The sequence below is a fragment of the Lynx canadensis genome, chromosome A2, assembly GCF_007474595.2.
Source record: "Lynx canadensis isolate LIC74 chromosome A2, mLynCan4.pri.v2, whole genome shotgun sequence".
NCBI classification, from domain to species: Eukaryota; Metazoa; Chordata; class Mammalia; order Carnivora; family Felidae; genus Lynx; species Lynx canadensis.
Window position 1 is genome coordinate 31,013,951 of NC_044304.2, and position 18,922 is coordinate 31,032,872.

General features: G+C 41.4%; 1 protein-coding gene across 2 annotated transcripts in view; it reads left to right on the forward strand.

Annotated features, from left to right (window-relative positions):
- SYNPR (synaptoporin) overlaps positions 1-18,922 on the forward strand; it is a 314,555-nt gene that overhangs the window by 254,606 nt on the left and 41,027 nt on the right. For both annotated transcript variants that reach the window (XM_030307164.1, XM_032592333.1), the window contains one exon: positions 11,263-11,461. In XM_030307164.1, coding sequence (XP_030163024.1) covers positions 11,263-11,461 — 199 coding nt within the window. The remainder of the gene's footprint in view (positions 1-11,262; positions 11,462-18,922) is intronic.

Here is an 18,922-nt window from a genome sequence, read left to right on the forward strand (position 1 = left end):
AGACAGTAAAGAAAATTTGAACACTGGGGAGATAATTGATGATATAAACAATTAACTATTTTGTTAACTTTTTAAAAAATGTTTGTTTATTTTTAAGAGAGACAGAGTATGAGCAAGGGAGGGGAAAAAAGAGGCAGACACAAAATCTGAAGCAGGCTCCAGGCTCTGAGCTGTCAACACGGAGCCTGATGCAGGCCCAAACCCATGAACAGCGAGATCATGACCTGAGTCAAAGTCAGACACTTAACCGACCAAGCCACCCAGGCACCCCAAGAATTGAGGTTTGAATTTAATAGTGTTGTGGTTGTATTTTTAAGAATTCTGATCTTTTAAACGTACATACTGAATATTTACAGAATATGGAGTTATATGATGTCGGGTATTCATTTCCAAATGATCCACTGGTGGGAAAGAGGTGATGGTGGGAGGCACCGGGTGGTAGTTGAGATAAAAAAAGATTGGCCATGAGTTGGGGATGGTTTATCACAGGGAACAGAAACATGGAGGTGATAGTATGATAGTCTCTACTTTATGTAGATTTGATATTTTCTATAATAAAAACTTCTTATTTTTATTTTTTTAATTTTAGTTATTTATTTTGCCAGAGAGAGAGCATGAGCACAAGTAGGGGAGGGGCAGAGACAGGGAGACAGAGAATTCTAAGCAGGCAGCTTTTAGAATCCTACACTGTCAGGGGTGCCTGGGTGACTCAGTCGGTTAAGTGTCTGACTTCAGCTCAGGTCATGATCTCATGGTTTGTGAGTTAGAGCCCCACATCAGGCTCTGTGTTGACAGCTCAGAGCCTGGAGCCTGCTTCGGATTCTGTGTCCCATCTCTGTCTGCCCCTACCCCTGTTCACGCTCTGTCTCTCTCTCTCAAAAATAAATAAACATTAAAAAAAAAAAGATTATAGAATCCTAAACTGTCAGCTCAGAGCCCGATGCAGGGCTTGAACCTATGAACCATGAGATATTGACCTGAGCCAAAACCAAAAGTTGGACACTCAACTGACTGAGCCACCCAGGCACCCCAATAAAAGCCTGTTTAAAAGAGAAAAACAGGGGCGCCTGGGTGGCGCAGTCGGTTGAGCGTCCGACTTCAGCCAGGTCACGATCTCGCGGTCCGTGAGTTCGAGCCCCGCGTCGGGCTCTGGGCTGATGGCTCAGAGCCTGGAGCCTGTTTCCGATTCTGTGTCTCCCTCTCTCTCTGCCCCTCCCCCGTTCATGCTCTGTCTCTCTCTGTCCCAAAAATAAAATAAAAACGTTGAAAAAAAAATTAAAAAAAAATAAAAAATAAAAGAGAAAAACAATAAGCAAATGGGACAACCTCAGTACACTCTTTATGGGAGTGCAAATTCCTACAACCTTTCAGCAGGGCCTTTTGGCAATTCCTACCAAAGACCCTAGAAATAATCCATCCATACCCCTTGTGATGGTTAATTTTATGTATTTACTGGGCTAGACTATAGTGATCAGGTTTTTACCAAACACTAGGCTAGATGTTTCTATAAAGGTTTTTTTTTTTTTTTTTTTTAGATGTGAGTGACATTTACAAGCAGTTGACTTTAAGTAAATAAAGCAGTCTTCTCCAGGGCGTGAGTCACTCCATCCAATTAGTTGAGGGTTTTCATAAGCAAAGACTGAAGTTTCCTATAAAAGACGGCATTCTATCTTCAGACTGCAATGCAGAAACTCTGGTTTTCTTGGCTTTGGACTCAAGACTGTAACATCAACTCTTGCCTGAATCCTTTGCCTACCAGCTTGCACTATGCATTTCAGACTTGCCAGGACCCACAATCATATGAGCCAATCCTTTAAAATAAATTCCTTATATTCCTTAAAATATATATCTTTATTAGTTGTGTTTCTCTAGAGAACCCTGACTAATCTACTCATTTACCCAGAACTTCTGCTTGTAGAAATTTATCCAAAGAAAGTTATCATACAAAGATCAAAAAAAAAAAAAAATGTTCAAGGCATTGTTTTAAGAGAAAGATTGGAAACAATCAAAATGTCCACCAGTGGGGGACCCTTTAAAAAATTATTGTGAAACTGCACAACGTAACTATACAGAAAATTCTGGCCCTGTAATTCATCTATCCTATGCATATATTTTATGACTGTTAAAAATAAGGTAGATCTTCCTTTAAAGAAAACGCATGTATTAACCATATTATTAAATAAACAGCAAGTTAAAAACCCTGTTTGATTTTCATTATTGTAAGTTGTTAATACTGAGGATGGAATTATAAAGGAGCTTACATTTTCCTATTAACATTTCTATATTGACTGAATTTTTTAAATAGCATATTTTGACTGAATTAATGAATCAAATCCATTTGACCTATATTTAAACAAAAAGTAAAATCGGACAGATTTCCGCTGCCCTCACCCATGCTACCTTGTGTTTATTAATGTTATAATTCTCTTTTAGTCAAATCTTTTACATTGTTTTTTCATAAAACATTTCTATACCAACCAAATAAAATGGATAGATAGACAGTTATGTGGACATTTAAGTTTAAGAAAGAAAACTGTGGAACTATTTTTGTTTCATAATTCACTTGAGTACAGTACCACAGTTCAAGGAAGGCAAACAAGATAGGAAAAAAGGGGGGCGCCTGGGTGGCGCAGTCGGTTAAGCGTCCGACTTCACCCAGGTCACGATCTCGCGGTCCGTGAGTTCGAGCCCCGCGTCGGGCTCTGGGCTGATGGCTCAGAGCCTGGAGCCTGTTTCCGATTCTGTGTCTCCCTCTCTCTCTGCCCCTCCCCCGTTCATGCTCTGTCTCTCTCTGTCCCAAAAATAAATAAACGTTGAAAAAAAAATTTAAAAAAAAAAAAAAAAAAGATAGGAGAAAAGGATTTTCTCTGCAATATACAGATAATGACCTCATTATCTATTTTAATTTGACAATGTAGAGTCAGTCTGAGTCCTCTATGACTCAAATTCTATTTGAAGAAACTAAAATTAATAAATCATAGCTTCATGAGTATGGCAGTGCCTCTTTGCAAGCCATTTTAATGGGTTTTATAGAGTTTCCTTCTCTTGGTTCCACTGTAGGACAGGCCATGACCTCCACCAGTCCATTTCTTCTTAATCACCTTGTAGTCTTTTTATTTTGAAATGTTTGTATAAACACAAACTTGCGGGGAGGGGGATGAAATTCAAAAAGATCCTTCTTAACATAATACATTTACAGTAAATCGGATAAGTATCTTTTTGGCCAGTAGACATGAAAGCCACAAACTGGTTGGGGGGGGGGGGGGTGGGACGGTCACTTTCCAGCCATGTCCTCATGGGGGCAAGCACAAGAAATTGTGCAGAAGAGAGCACTGTTTGCAGTAACCTTGATAGCATTTTCCAGTGTCTAACTCAGTTCCCTGTGTTCAGGATGTATTATTACTGTCCTTCAAAAAATTACCTTCTCTAATGGTAAAGTGGAGAGCACAGAACATAATGGAAAGTTCCTCCTATCAGGGCACCTGGGTGGCTCAGTCAGCTAAGCCTCTGACTTCGGCTCAGGTCATGATCGTGCGGTCCGGAGCCCCAGCCCCACATAGGGCTCTGTGCTGACAGCTCAGAGCCTGGAGCCTGCTTTGGATTCTGTCTGTCTGTCTGTCTCTCTCTCTCTCTCTCTCTCTCTCTCTCTCTCAAAAATAAATAAACTTCTAAAACAGTTTGAAAAAAAAAGAAAGTTCCTCCTATGGAGACAATAAACTTTAATACATTTGATACATAATCACATCAAGGAGAAATGCCCTTATTGTGTTGAAGAGCCGAAGTACAGCATTTTGTCTTTCACTTTGTTTTTGTCTTTTAAGAAAACACTTTTAGTGAATATATGCTGTTGTTACAAGAGACGAAGCTGATTTTGATTCAACTCAAGTTAGGACAAAAATGTCTCAAAAATGATTCTGGCTGGCAAAAAATGCCATTTACCTGAAGATAAGGAAGCTGGAGATCTCTTAGTTCTAGCAGACGGGAGTACAGGTCCACCGACCTTCCTGGGAACAAACAGCATCATTAGAATCCCTGAGGCACTCCTAGGATGTTTGTGAACTAGATTGTTTTATATTTCTGCTTGCTTTGATGTTGGATAGAGTCTGGTAATGACCCTTTTAGTCAGCAGAGGCATCCTGCATATACTGATACTTCTGGTCAGTATGTCCTGAGTCTTGGACAAACTCCATCCCTTCTCCTTGGCAAGCTGAGGACGTCAACTTCAAGCTGAAGTTTCCAACTTTAGCAACCTAAGTCCAAGTACTGGAGCCCTCTCTGAGTTCTCACTGCAACTGGCATATTTCCCAAGACTGTTCTGAGTCCCCACCTTGTCCCCATCTTCTGCCCTTTCCACCCCAAACAGATCCTATACCTGCAGCCCTGAGAAGTCATTCTCCCCAGATTTTGACCATAGCATAGAAACATGCCTCATAACGAGCTGGTGGCATAAGGGAAAACCTTGCTCTAATCAATATGCAAGTCTTTAGAACCAGTTTGAAATCACCCATGAGCCAGGGGAGCAGCGGAACAAAAGGCCACAGCCTCCATTCGTTCATCCCACGACCACTCATCTGTTGAAAAACAACTGAAAGCAGCAAAAGGGAAAGCCAGACATAGGAAGGCAATCAGAAAATCCAGCAGTTGTCCAAGAAGTCAGTAGACAGGTGAGGGGTAAAGAAAAAATAATAGCACTGTATTTGTTTCATATAGGAGCTTAAGAATAAAAGCTTTGAGGTCAGATAGTCTCTGTTTTCAGGCCCTTACATCAACAAGTCACTTAACCTCCCTTCCCCTCACTTTCCTCACCACTAACAGAAGAGAAATAGTACCCACTTCATCAGATTTGAAGGTCCAAATGAGATAAGATGTGAAGGCATTTGGCATAGTGCCTGGCCTGGCCATAAGTGTCATTGGTGATTGGCATCCAGCAGTGGCAGTAGTAGTGGTAGAATCGTCATTATCCCATATAGCATCGTCCCATGCCCTGCTCCAGGTACAGTAAGAAAACCAGGGACATGGCAGACAGAGGGACTTGTCCTTTTCATCCTCCTAGAAAATCTCAACTCCAGTGCCTCACAACTCATTGCTTGGCTTCTCCAATGACTGGCCCATGGGGCTCAACCCATCCCTCTTGAAGGATTGAAGGACTTGAGCATAATGGAGAATTCAGTAGCTTGGAAAACTTAGAGGTGGAATTTGCATCATAAGAAAGAAAAAAACACCTCAGAGCTGGTTTCCAAGTTTGCTCCTTCTCTATGCCAACTGGGTGATCTTTGATGATTCTTTCAAGATGACTGAGCTCCAACTTCCTCATCTATAGAATGGAGAAGGTTGCTGGAGAGAAAAAAAGGAGCTCTAGTGTGTGAACGTGTTGCTAAACTCTCAGGATTTTGTAGTGATTTATGCTGTGAATCATCTAGGCTAAGCAAGCAGAGGTGTGTGTGAGTGTATACGAGCACACACAAACGCATTTATTATGCATACACATATGGCTAGTGAAAGAAAAGTCAATCTAAAACCAGACAAATGCCAATATTTTATACTGGGAAGAGAGAAGAAGAAGGAGCAAGAGGATTAAAGTCTCTATCAGCTGATAAAAGGATATTGAAACAGGGGCTGTGGAAAATGATCAAGTGAAGAGAAACGTGCTTAGCACCACAATTTGCCAGTTGCCCTCTGATTGTCCCTTGGCGACTTTAATTCTGGGGATGAGAAATTCTGTAACAGCAGTTTGCTCCCCAACACCCTTGATGCTTCCCACATTTGCTCCTGGGGGACCGCCACCATTGGGACATGTCATTCCTGTCCCTCCCTGAGCCACCCCCCAGATGCATTGTTAGGGGCATTAGTCCTCTTTTCTTCTGCAGCAGGTGAAAGATAATGTCAATAATTTCAAACTCTTACTACCAGATGCCCCTAATGGTACAGTGCTGCATACACATGAATCTGTGTCTTCCTGTACTGAATACCTCACTTTGTGTAAAGAACCACAGGTCCTACAATGATCACAATTTCAGTGCACGAGGCATTCAAGTTCATTTGCCCTCTGCTTGCTTTGGAAGCAGATGTTAGAATGACCTAGATCAAAACTTGTTCATGGGAACCTTGTTTTTTTAATGTTTATTTTTGAGAGAGGAAGAGAGAGAGCATGAGTGAGGGAGGGGCAGAAAGAGGGGGACACAGAGAACGTGTGGGAGAGAGAACGCCAAGCTGTTTGCACAGAGCCTTACACGGAGCTCAGTCCTACGACCATGTGATCATGACCTGAGCTGAAATCAAGACTTAGACACACAACCAGCTGAGCCACGCAGACACTCCGAGATGGCTTGGTCATTTTTATAGACATTCAGCTGGAAATCTAAGGATGCCGTAACTTCTGAGAAAGAGGGGCAGAAACGTACAGTAGTTATTAGTGTAGGCTCCACCTAATCTGCTTGCATTCAAGCCTCGTCCCTGCCCTCCACTAGCTACATGACTTCAGGCAAGCTCACTGCACACTCCAAGCCTTAGTTTCCTCATCTGTGTATAACGGTCATAGTAATAGCACCTACCTATGAGCGTTATGAGCATTAGATGAGAATCATGTTGGTAAAGAAGCTAGCACAATGCCTGGAGGCTGAAACATGTCAGTGGTTGCTATTGTAAATATTTTCATTAATAAAGCAGTGCCAACTTTCTTAATATTTTTCCAGGCCCCACAAACAGAACTAAAAGCTGTGGGTGCCTAGCAGCCCCTTTCGTGTAAGTGAAGCAGCAGTGAGATGTTTACGTGTTGTTTATGCGTTGGTAAAAAATTTTTTAAAAATCTACTCTACCATGGACGCTTTTCTTTGGTAGACACAATGCAGTAAGACCCAACGAAATTCAACTACCCGTTGACTGAGGCCCACCCTGAAGGGAATTATACATTTGAAATCAACACAGTTGGATTTGGTCCCTTTTGCAGGCTCAGCAGTTGCTTCATGACGAGTTCGTCACGGGATCAGAGGTGGTCCCCTTGGCTTCCAGGTTCTGTCAACTGACACACTCTGGCTATACAGAACAGTTCTTCCCTTGTTTAGGTTCTAAATGAATGATACTTGCTTCCAAAATTATTACAGCTGCTGAACACTTGCTGACTATAAACTCTCTTCCTCCAGAATAAAACACATATTTACGCGTGTGTATCTATCTGATGCTTAAAATACCCCCTCTGTTAAAATATGTGTGTTTAGCAATATGTACCAATTGTATAGCATTAAAAATGTTCAGTCCTATGAATTATTATGCTCAGACTATTTTGAGCTGACGTGCTCGTTCTTTATAAATGATCCCTACTCCCTTCCACGGACGAGGCATTAGCTTAGAACGCACTTCCTTTTCCCCTCTTTCCCTTGATTTCACCCCAGTGTGACTGGTGGGCCAAATACCAAGCTATAAATCACTGGCGTTAATAAGTGCAGCAGATTTGTTAGTGATTTTTGCGTGCCTGTGCCTTGTACAGATAACCACAATTAACATTTACTGTAAATCAACGTAATAAGTTAGCGATAGGGGAAATGATATTCAGCTGATTGCACAGGGAAAAAAAATCCAACACCCAATTCTTTTATTCTCCCGCTGCCTGCCACCCCCACCACAGACCAACATTGCAGACCCAGTCTGTGCACGTCAGCTGAGGGGACTGGCGTATCAGAAGCACCACTAATCCTGGCATCTGGAAAGCAAGTGTGCATACCTCTGAATAGTTGCAGCAGGTGACATAGCCCTGCCTGCTATTTTTGTCTTACATGTTGTTCATTATAGGAAAATCTTTCCCATCTTTGACTTAAGATAAAGACCCAAAACTATAACCTGGCCCACAATACCCCACAGTGAGGGCCCCTGAGGACTTGTCCATCTCATCTGAAACCACTCATTTCCTTTTCCCGCCATGTTCCAGTTTTCCAAGACATATTTCATCTCTCCCCATATGCTGTGTTCCTGGCCTATGCAGGGTCTTGGTGCATGCTCTTTGTGGCCTATGTTTTAACAGCTTTACTGAGATGTAAGTCACATACTATACAATTCATTCACTTAAAATGTACAACTTTATGGTTTTAAGTATATTCACATCACCACATCCATCATCACAGTCAATTCCACAACATTTTTGTCACCCAAAAAAGAAATCCAGGGGCGCCTGGGTGGCTCAGTTGGTTGAGCGTCTGACTTCGGCTCAGGTCATGATCTCACAGTTCATGGGTTTGAGCCCCGCATCGGGCTCTGTGCTGACAGCTCGGAGCCTGGAGCCCACTTCGGATTCTGTGTCTCCCTCTCTCTCTCTGCCCCTCCCCCACTCATGCTCTGTCTCTGTCTCTAAAAAGTGAATAAAACCTTGAAAAAAAAAAAAAAGAAAAAAGAAATCCTGTAACACTTAGCCGTCATTTTGGATTCTCCCATCGTCCCCCCGGCCCTAGGCAAATGTCAGCCTACTCTTTGTTTCCATAGATTGGCCTTTTCTGAACATTTCATACAAATGGAGTCATACAATGTGTGGTCCTTTGTGACTGACTTTTTCCACTTAGCAGAATGCTTTCAAGGTTCGCTCAGCACTCCATTCCTTGTTGATAGATAATATTCCATTGCATCGATATGCCACATTTTATTTATCCATTCATCAATCGATAGACATTTGTGTTGTTTGTTGTTTTCAGTTTTTGGCTATTATGAATAGTGCTGCTGTGAACATTCTTGTACAAGTTTTTGTGCAGACAAATGTTACCGTTTCTCTTGGGTATGTGTCTAGAAGTGGAATTGCTGGATCATATGCTAACTCTATGTTTAACCGTTTGAAAAACTGCCAGACTGTTTTTTCAAAGTGGCTGCACCGTTTTACATTTCCACCAGCAATAGATGAAAGTTCCAATTCTGTCTAATTAGAATTTGTTATTCCAGTCTTATCTTGTTATTCTTACCCAATCTTGCCAACACTTGCTATTCCAATCTTACTGGGTTGTTTTTTTTTTTATTATTATTATAGCCACCCTGGTGGATGTATAGTCATATTTCATGGTGTTTTCATTCTTAACTTTCTATATGGATCATTTCTACCCATTTTTCAGGCTGCAGCTTAAAAGTCACTTCCATAGGGTATTTTACATTGACCACCCCGCCCAGGCTAGCCTCGGGCTCCTCTCAGGAAACCTGTATTTTCTCTCTAAACTTGAAGTTCAACACGGGCAGGGGCCATCCTACGTTTCTCACTCTACCACAGCATCTAGCCATTGTATGAACTACTGGCCACTTGCTAAAAATTTGTTGAATAATGACCTATTATGAAGTCATGAGAGAAAGGTATGCATTACCTGAAAATCACCTATTTGAGAATCATTGGCACGATTACCTTTTAAGTCCATTTCATTTTTCAGCCTTCCCACAGACCAAACCATGGAGAAATGTTTTAATCTCTCTGGCAAGGGGAGGAAAGGAACTGCACAATGTGACCATGACGAATGCTTCTCTTTTCCTGAATTGGGCTACAAAGCAGAACACCTTTCTGGTGGGTGAGAAGCAGGAGGAGCCTCAGTAAATACAAGCAGGATCAAGTAGATGGTGTAAACAGCTCTTTCTCAAGTCAGGCAATAGTAGAAAAGACTGGGTTTCTGAGAAATAAAAAGCTGAGGGATACTGGACGTCCCTGCATTAGCTGTCAACAGAGCCACGTCCCTAGAGATTCTGGTTCACTAGATCCAGCACAAGGCCCTGGAATGTATGTTTGTAGCAAGGCCTCTAGTGATTGCGATGAGCTTCAAGCTCTGGAGTCAGGCACAGATTTAAATCCCTGCCCAATTTACCAGCCTTGTGGTTTAGGATGAACTACTTAATCTTTCTAAGCCCATTTCTTATTCTGTAAAGGGGGAGGGGGCAATAAAGTGCCTACATCATAGGGTTGCCATTGGGCATTCAATTAAACAATGAGCATAAAACACAATTATCTGGGCCATAAGAAATGTTCCAATGTTAGTTTGCTATTGTCATTACTATTTTATCATTATAGTATTATCTAAAGTATAAGAGAATGTACACGACAGATCTGTTTTAAAGGCATCAAGTTTTGCTTAGTTAAAAAAAATACTTTCTATGCGTAAATTGGGAAATGACCAGATTCACCGATGGCTTTATCATTATTGTTACTTTCGTAGATAATTTTCCAAGTGGCACTTTGTTGATATCGTTGCTATGGCTATTTTCAAATGCCTCCCTAATACTCAAAGAATAATTTAGTCATTTCTTACGAAGCACAATTTTGGCTCCTATATTAAATTACAGTTTACCACCTAGTTGACAACATGAGCTACTGTACTGGCTATAACATACTTCCTTAGGTGTCGTTTATTGAGCAGAAAGTATTAGCCCCCAAACCTTATTTTTCTCTATTAGGTAACACACTAAGCCTGAATGCTTTCCTAATAGAACTTACTCTCTAAAATAGAAGTTCTAAAAGTTCAATCAAATTAGTATCGATCCGTCATCTTACAGAATCAAGAATGTTCATTCATTTATCCAAGTCCTATATACTGAATGCCTAACAAGTGTCAGTCATTCAAGATATACAAAGAAGAAGAAAATCAAGATTCCATCACCATGGAAGGGGCAGTGAAGACAGAAGAAAACAAGGAATTAAATACATCACCAAAACAGTGTGGCTAGTGATGAGTGCTATGAATGACGTTAACCAGGGCACTGGGATAGAAAATGTCTACAGGAAAGGAACTATTTTAGCTTAATGGTCAGAAAAAGGCTCTCCCAGAAGATGACCTTTGAGCAGACACAGGAATACCAAGAAGGAGCCAGCTATGGAAAATGTCAGGGGACAGAGTGAGGAAAAGGGAACATTGAAATGACCACAAGTCAGGACTGTGCCATAAGGACCTGATGTAAGACCTGCTGGGTCTTATTAAGGAGTTAGGGATTGAGTCCAAGCACAATGAGAAAGCGCTGGGCAATTTGAGCAGGAGGATGTCATGTAGTGTAATTTATCGTCATTTCAGGTTCCCTTTCCCTCCCCTCCTCCCCTCTGTCTCGAGTGACTAGCTACTGGGAAACCCAGTGGAAGGATGTTTTCCTGTGACATTTCTTCCATGTTTCCAGCGGTAACCTCAGTTTCTTTAATGAACCTCTCCCAGAAGCATGCCGTAAAACTCCCCAATCACCCCTGCTTTGCTTTACAACGTGTAGACACCCAGCCCCTCACTTGGTCTCCATCGCATTGTAAAGAGTCTCCTTCATCTGGCACTTTAGGTTACACCAGGTGACGTTTGAAGTGCCCACTTGCGAAGGGAAGGAGCAGCAGAAGCTGGCATTGACTGGTGACTCCTCATCTTCCGCCGAGTTCTTCGTCACGGTTGCTGTCTTCGCCTTCCTCTACTCCCTGGCTGCCACCGTCGTTTACATTTTCTTCCAGAACAAGTACCGGGAGAACAACCGGGGCCCGCTCATTGTAAGTGGCTTATTTCTTGATATAACTTGTCTCTGTCCCCTCTGATTTCTTTCCCTCGGCTTGAAGGGCTTTGGAGTTATGCAAGCCCTCGGGGCGAGTATTTTTTTTTTTTTTTAATCACATTCCTTTTCATCCACACCTCTTGAATCTGAGACAGAAGCATGATGTCTGCCATTCCTTTGTGCCCCTGAACTGGAAAGGTATCAGAAGACTTACTGGAAACCTCTGAAATAAATGGTTGGAAATCTCATGAGATCAAGGGAAGACAAGTGAGGCTTGCTGTAGATTTATTTATAATTCCAGCATTATGGAGCCAGTCAACCGTTTTTTTTTCACTGGTTATTCAGACAGTGTGACTTGTGCTTATCTGAAATGCACTGTTTTGTTAGTATAGGATAGACTGGGCATAGAAGTTTCCATCCCTGAATACCCCACACACACCAGTCTCTCCTAATCTCTGTCTCTTTCCACCACCAATCCTCCTCCCACTTTCTTTTTCCTTATACACTGATCCAAGGACTCACATGGGTGAAACCAGTACAGCCCAGAATACCCAGATGGGGACACACACACACACTTATAGGAGCACAACAACTCTTGGAGGGGCACAGTGGCCGGGATAATGGTTAAGGAAATAAATTTTCAACTTCTCAACCTTCACATGTACATTTGCCTAAAATTTATGAGAATGTTCTACATGTGAAAATACCCGGCTGTCTTCTTTCTTAATTACCTATTCACGTTTTACAAAAGAAAAACATCCTTCCTTTCCATCCCAGGTATCACCACACAATACATTGCTAGGAGGCAAAACCATTCAGGTGCTAATTAAAAAGGGACCATTTGAAATATTGATGTTGTTGGCGATGAAAGCAAGTGATTCTAATGCCTGAGTAATGCACTCTTTTGCATATAAGGAGGTTAACAATTTCTTTATTTCAATAATATTGAAAAGTCCTAATCTACTCATCAGCTGATGGACCATTAAAAAACAATTTTCTGATGACAGATCACGATGTGATCAGGACATATAACTCAGAAGGAATTCAAAGAAATTAATGGCATTGCCATAACAAAACTCCATCTGTTCTCATCTACTCATTTATGCAAGCAAGCTTTCTCAGCACATCTATAGAATGAAAAATGGGAAGAGAATTTAGGCTGAATCATAGCCCATTCTAGAAATAAGTAATATTTGTCCCCCCACAAAAATATATAAACTAATTGAAGAAAAAGCCCCACACATTTCTAATAAAATGTTTACTTTTTAAATTTAATAATTATTAAAATGTATAATATATTTATATCGTTTGGAACAATTGTGCATTAAAAATATTTACTAATAATATCACTCAACCCAAAATAAATTTTTGACACTTAAAACATTAGGGTCATGGGTAGAAGTTATTTAAACTTACAAACATATATATTCATACATGTAATAGGGTGATTGATAAAATGCTTTCCAATATAAAAAACATTGTATTAGGGTATAATTTTGTGATGGAAGTACAATGGAAACACATATCCATACCAAACAAAAATCCCATGTAAAATTTCCAACTGCTAAAGAGGAACTCTTTTATTACTTTTTAATGGAAGATAGAGATTATCGAATACTCCATTGGATTCATTTAAAAATGGATACAATGGGTATGTTTTAAAATAGAAATATGTATTGCCAGAAATTATGTTCTTTGAACTATTTAGATTTTTTGTTTGCTTGCTTACTTACTTATTTTGAGAGTGGGTGGGGAGGGGCAGAGAGGGAAAGATAGAATCCCAAGCAGGCTCCACACTGTCAGCACAGAGCCCGACACAGGACCTGATCCCACAAACTACAAGATCATGACCTGGGCTGAAATCAAGAGTCAGAAGCTTAACCTACGGGCACCCCAAGAACTATGTAGATTTTTAATAAGAACAAAATTAGATGTCAACTATATAGAAGTGGGAAAATAATTTTTCAAAATTCTTTTAGGGATTATGTAAGTGAAATAAATTTTACGGATATCTAACCTAATCTATATATTATGGAGACCTGAACTTTAAAAATAAGCACAGTTTGAAGGATAACTGGATGAAATCCCAATTTGCAGAGCTTTGTGATTCAGTTTGAAAGGACCCCCCCAAAATTCAAATTTGTAACCCTTTAATATGTTATCTTGGAAAAAGAAGAGTAATGCACAGAACTTGAATCTTTGAACAGGTGTCCTTTTTTTTTCTCCCAAATTGAAGCTACTGGTCTTTATGGTTTTAAATTACCTTTAAGAGAGTCACCTAGGGGCGCCTGGGTGGCGCAGTCGGTTAAGCGTCCGACTTCAGCCAGGTCACGATCTCGCGGTCCGGGAGTTCGAGCCCCGCGTCAGGCTCTGGGCTGATGGCTCGGAGCCTGGAGCCTGTTTCCGATTCTGTGTCTGCCTCTCTCTCTGCCCCTCCCCCGTTCATGCTCTGTCTCTCTCTGTCCCAAAAATAAATAAACGTTGAAAAAAAAAAAAATTTAAAAAAAAAAAAAAAAAAAAAGAGAGTCACCTAACTTGGGCTTATCCCTCATGTGATGTGCAGATATGCAAAAAGATTGCTATATATGTACCACAGAACCAACATGCATGCATCCGTGCATGAGTACATGTGGACACTGTTACAGAATTCTAAAGTCAGAGGAAATGTCCTGACTTCCTGAGAGAAGATGTTGACTCACCTAGTTTGCTCACCAAGTGGAAAAAGATGTATTTTGTTCTATAAAACCACATTCTCCTCATGTGAAATAATCTTGTGAAGGTATGCTGCTTCATCTCTGTGTAAATAGTGTCTCCCATCCAGCAGGATATAATGAAATCCTGAATTGTGTACTACACTGGGTAGGTTCTGTCTTATTACATGGTGGAAGAAGGGGAGGGGCAGGAGAGATCTTTCTAGTAATAAAAAAGGAAAGGCTCCTAGATGAAACTTCCGTGATATTAAACAACTGATATACTCATTACTTAGCAGATGAAAGTTCATTGACAAATGAGCCTGAGTCCTAAGAGTCACAGAAGCAGAATGAATGTCAAGGATCAGTATGATGCCATTACAACTGCAAATGGCAAGCCATTTCAATTCTGACCCCACCATGAGGAGGCCACAACTGGGGGAGAAAGAGTGGGCTATTCTACCCACCTCTAATTGTGAGTTGGCAGAGGACAGAAAATCCACACCGTGAGCAAGGTCTCAAGAAGGTGGTTCAAACCTAAGAAAACTTTCAAATGCTATGTTAACAATGATGGTACTCGTTTTCAGTCCATCCTGTTTATTCAGAAAGATGGCTACTGATCATTACTTGGTCATCTCAGATCTTGTTACCATCTCTTCTTTTTTTGTTGTCGCTTTGTTTTTAACAAAACACACATTATTTCCTTCATTTATTCGTTCTCCAAATAAATCTTTTCCTATGAAACAACAAAGCTACCATATTACAGTGATGTGAACTAATTCAAGCAGTTTAAAGAAGTCGGGTATCATTTTAAGCTAGCTCACATCTACAACAATTTCCCATCTTGCTCTATAGTCCTCTAGGACATGATGTTACACATCAAGCATAGATAAGATCAGTGTATAGGAGAGTCATGAGATTGGTAATGATGTTGGTAGTAAGAACAATAATGTCTACTGGTATTGATTGAATTTCTACTAAGTGTGAAGCTAATAGTCACAACAGCCCTAGTTTATGTTATTATTCACATGTAGAGATGAGGAAAGGGAGGCTCGGAGAGGTACCTGGCTCTCCCAGGTCACATCCCTAATAAAGCATAGAGAATTTGAACCCAGGTTTCCAACTCCAGGGTCCGAATTCATAACCACCCTGCAAGAGGGTCCAAAGTCCTGACAGGCATTATGCTATGAAGTTCAAGGGGTGGGGGCGGGTAAGACCAATTGGTTGATACACCTGGACCACCCCTAGACTGTCTTACCCTGGATACAGAGAAACCAGACACTATAACCCCTAGACTTTTCTATTCATTTGATGCCATCATGGCTTTTTATTTGCCTTTGAAATCTATTTGGAGTCCTGGAATGACTGCTATAAATCTCTGATGCTAGAATAACTAGAAGGTTCTGTTTGTGCTGCTGTTTATCTCTGTTGCACATGGAAGATGTCAATGATAGAAAACAAGCTTTAAAAGTGTCCAGGATCAGTAGGTATTATAAATCAGAGATTCCCAGGACTGATTCCTATATATTTGCAAGCAGTTGTGAGCAATTTCAGACAGAATGGGGCCATGCTTACCAATGGCTATTTTTTTTTAAAAAAAGTATCTCTTTCTACTGAATATGTTTGACAGGATGGTACACCTTTAAGTAAAACTGAAAATATGAGTGCCTTCAGAAGTAACGTAATTGTTAATGATGCTGAATGACGCAATAGCAAGAAAGTCGGGCCAGAAGAATCAACCAGCCAGTGGACGTCACTACAGTGCATGCCTTCTTGTACAGATGAATAAATTACAGTTCTCAGAAAGCAGAAAGGGCCACCTGAATGGTGGCGTGGTTGTGAATTGAAATGTCATATCTGGTTAGATCATTTTGTCATGTTCCTTAGAGTACAGTTTTAAAGCCAATCTTCTGCCTGGATTTCTGTGTCAGGATATGCTGAGCCATTTTCAGATCTCATGTCAAATAGTCACACTGTGAGGCTTTGGGGTTTTTTTCATATTAATGTAAAGTAGATTAAAAAAAAATCTTACAGGGCTGTCAAAATGCTCTAAGAATGAGTACATAACAAACACTGCCCCCCATTTTGGTGAATCCTTGTGACAAGAGGTTTGGTTTAAAGTAACTACTCTAGGAATTTAGGAGAATTGATATCCACCGTAAGATTTTGTGGAAAACGAAAAAGCTGCATTATTTAAGCTCTGCTTTATCCATAAATGTTGACCGAAGGCAGTTTATGGGACCAGCAGTGTTTACCCATTGCAGGCACAGAGTGGTGTCATGGCTCACATTTGTTTTATGCTCAATGCCTTCCAAATATTTTCTCATCTAGCCTCAGAACAACCCTGAGAGAGAAGTAGAGCAATTAGAATCAGCCCCATTCTACAGATTCAATTTACCACCTCTTTATTGAGCACCAGGCCTTGGAAAATGTGTCCCTGGGAGATTAGAAACCTTGCCTGTTGTCAGAGAAGTTAATGGCAGAAGAAGGACTGAGACTCAGTCCAGTGATCTTATGGGTAATGGCCAAGCACCAGAGTCCTGGATTTTAACCCCCTGTATGACCTAGTATTTAATAGTTGGAAGCCTTACTTCACCTGTAGAAAGAAGCTAATGATAACACATGCCACAGGGCTGCTGAAAAGAAAGGACGAGTTAATGCCTACAAGGCACTTTGCACAGGGAAAGGCATACAGTAAGTGATAAATTAATGGCATCTAATGGCCACACTATTATTGCCAATAATTTTTTAAATGTGTTTATTTTATTTTTGAGAGAGAGCACAACCTGGGGAGGGGCAGAGAGAGAGGGAGACACAGAATCAGAAGCAAGCTCCAGGCTCTGAGCTGTCAGCACAGAGCCTGACGCAGGGCTCGAACTCATGAACATCGAGATCATGACCTGAGCCAAAGTTAGATGTTTAACCTATTGAGCCACCCAGGTGCCCCTATTGCCATTAATTGTAATCATTCTCCCACCCACTACTGGTAGGACCTTAGCCCAATAAATAAAAATTGCAGGCAGCTTCCTTTAATTGGTAGTGGCCTTCTCAATTTTTCTTTGCTTAGTGCCTCTACCCCACACTCTCCTCTCTCCAATTCCCCCAAGGATGGAGCTTGACTCAGGACTTCTTCTAAGACCACAATTGCTAGGTTGAACCACCCAGTTAACCTTTCTGTTCCTGTGACCCCACTCCATTAGACAACTAGAAGGTGGATTTTTAACCCCCAAAACAAAATAAGGCTCCCTGTTTTCAAGTGTGGGCTAAGGCCATCGCTAAGAGAGGACAAAAGAAGGCAGGCAAAGAGCTGATGCTCGGAGTCTCCAATGCTGGTTCCTCGCAACTACATCTTTCTTAGCTGTAATCCAAGATGGAAATCAGAACTGCAGCCTCCGAGCTGAGAAACCTCTCTCCCTCCCCCTATCTCTCCCTGCTCCGTCTTTTCTCAACTTGTCAATTCCACTTCATTTCTGTGTATTTTCTTTTAATAGATCATAAGTTCTTCCACAGGCCAAGCAACATGCATTTAGGGGTGGATTTAGAGCATCCAGTCTGGTGGAAATTATTTAATAATTATGACTCTCCTAGAACTGACCTGCTTTGGTAACTGACAGCAGGTGTACCTCTGAGGTCCACGGGCCAGGGCGCACCCTCCCCAAGTGGGCTGGGCTGATATTCAAGACAACTCCAGAGCATTTCGTGCTTGGTGAGAGGATGCGTAGAGACTGTGTTTGAAGTTCTGCCCCAGGTACACTGTATTTGATGCTAAAAAGAATAACATTATTTGAAGCCCACAAAGTATGTATCTTGTTAGTCAGAGGCACACCTGCCAGAATCTGACACTCCAGCCTCTGGGGGGTGTGTGGGTGTGTGTGTGTGTGTGTGTGTGTGTTTCCTCCCCACTCTTTGAGACAAGAAGTGTAGACGTTGCAAAAGGGTATGGACTTAACCTTAAATGAACCTTTATCCAAACTACTACACGTTTTGCATCAACAAATGTATTTTTCCAGAATTGTACCACAGAGGAAGGGAAATAAAGTAATCCATTTAGAATGTTCCCAGCACACCATCTCCACATTTTATCAGATTTTATAGTCTCAGCTCTTTTTCAGCTTCTTATGATTAGCAACTCCTTAATTTAAATGAAGGTTAATTGCCACTGTATTTGGTGCCATGTTTCTCCAATTAGCTTGTTAAACGTGGTCCAATAGCCTTCATAAAGGCAGTGAGTGGCCCCCACCTCTTCTTATCCGGGGTGGGAGCCGGGGATTCAGAGGGTAGTTTAGCACATCTGTCCGAACTCCAACTGTTTTTGTCAGATTTCTTTTCATCTCAGAGAACTCATCATTCAGTTAGAAAAATGGGGACCTGGGGGAGACGTGGCAGAGCCCCAAATGTGTCTTTCCTGCGTGTTTCTTTCTTCCCTTTAAAGCAATATGAAATGGGAAATTTGTCTACTCCATGGCCTACCGCACCCAAGAGAGATCGTTCCCTCTTTCTCAAATGGAATAGTGGTTTTCAGCTGGCGGGCAGGAGGGGGGCACATTTGGCAGCCTCAGGAGACAGTTCTGATGGTTCCTACTGGGAGGAATCCAGGGGTAGAGGCCTGGGATGCTGGTGAGCTTCTGTAGTGCACAAGACACCACACCACAACCAAGAAATACCGGGCTGAAGATGTCAAGAGTGCTCGGATTGGCAAACCCCAACTTCTAGCAACAATCAGCAGCTGTTGAGTACCTGCTGGGCTCCGAGTACTATACAAGCTCTTT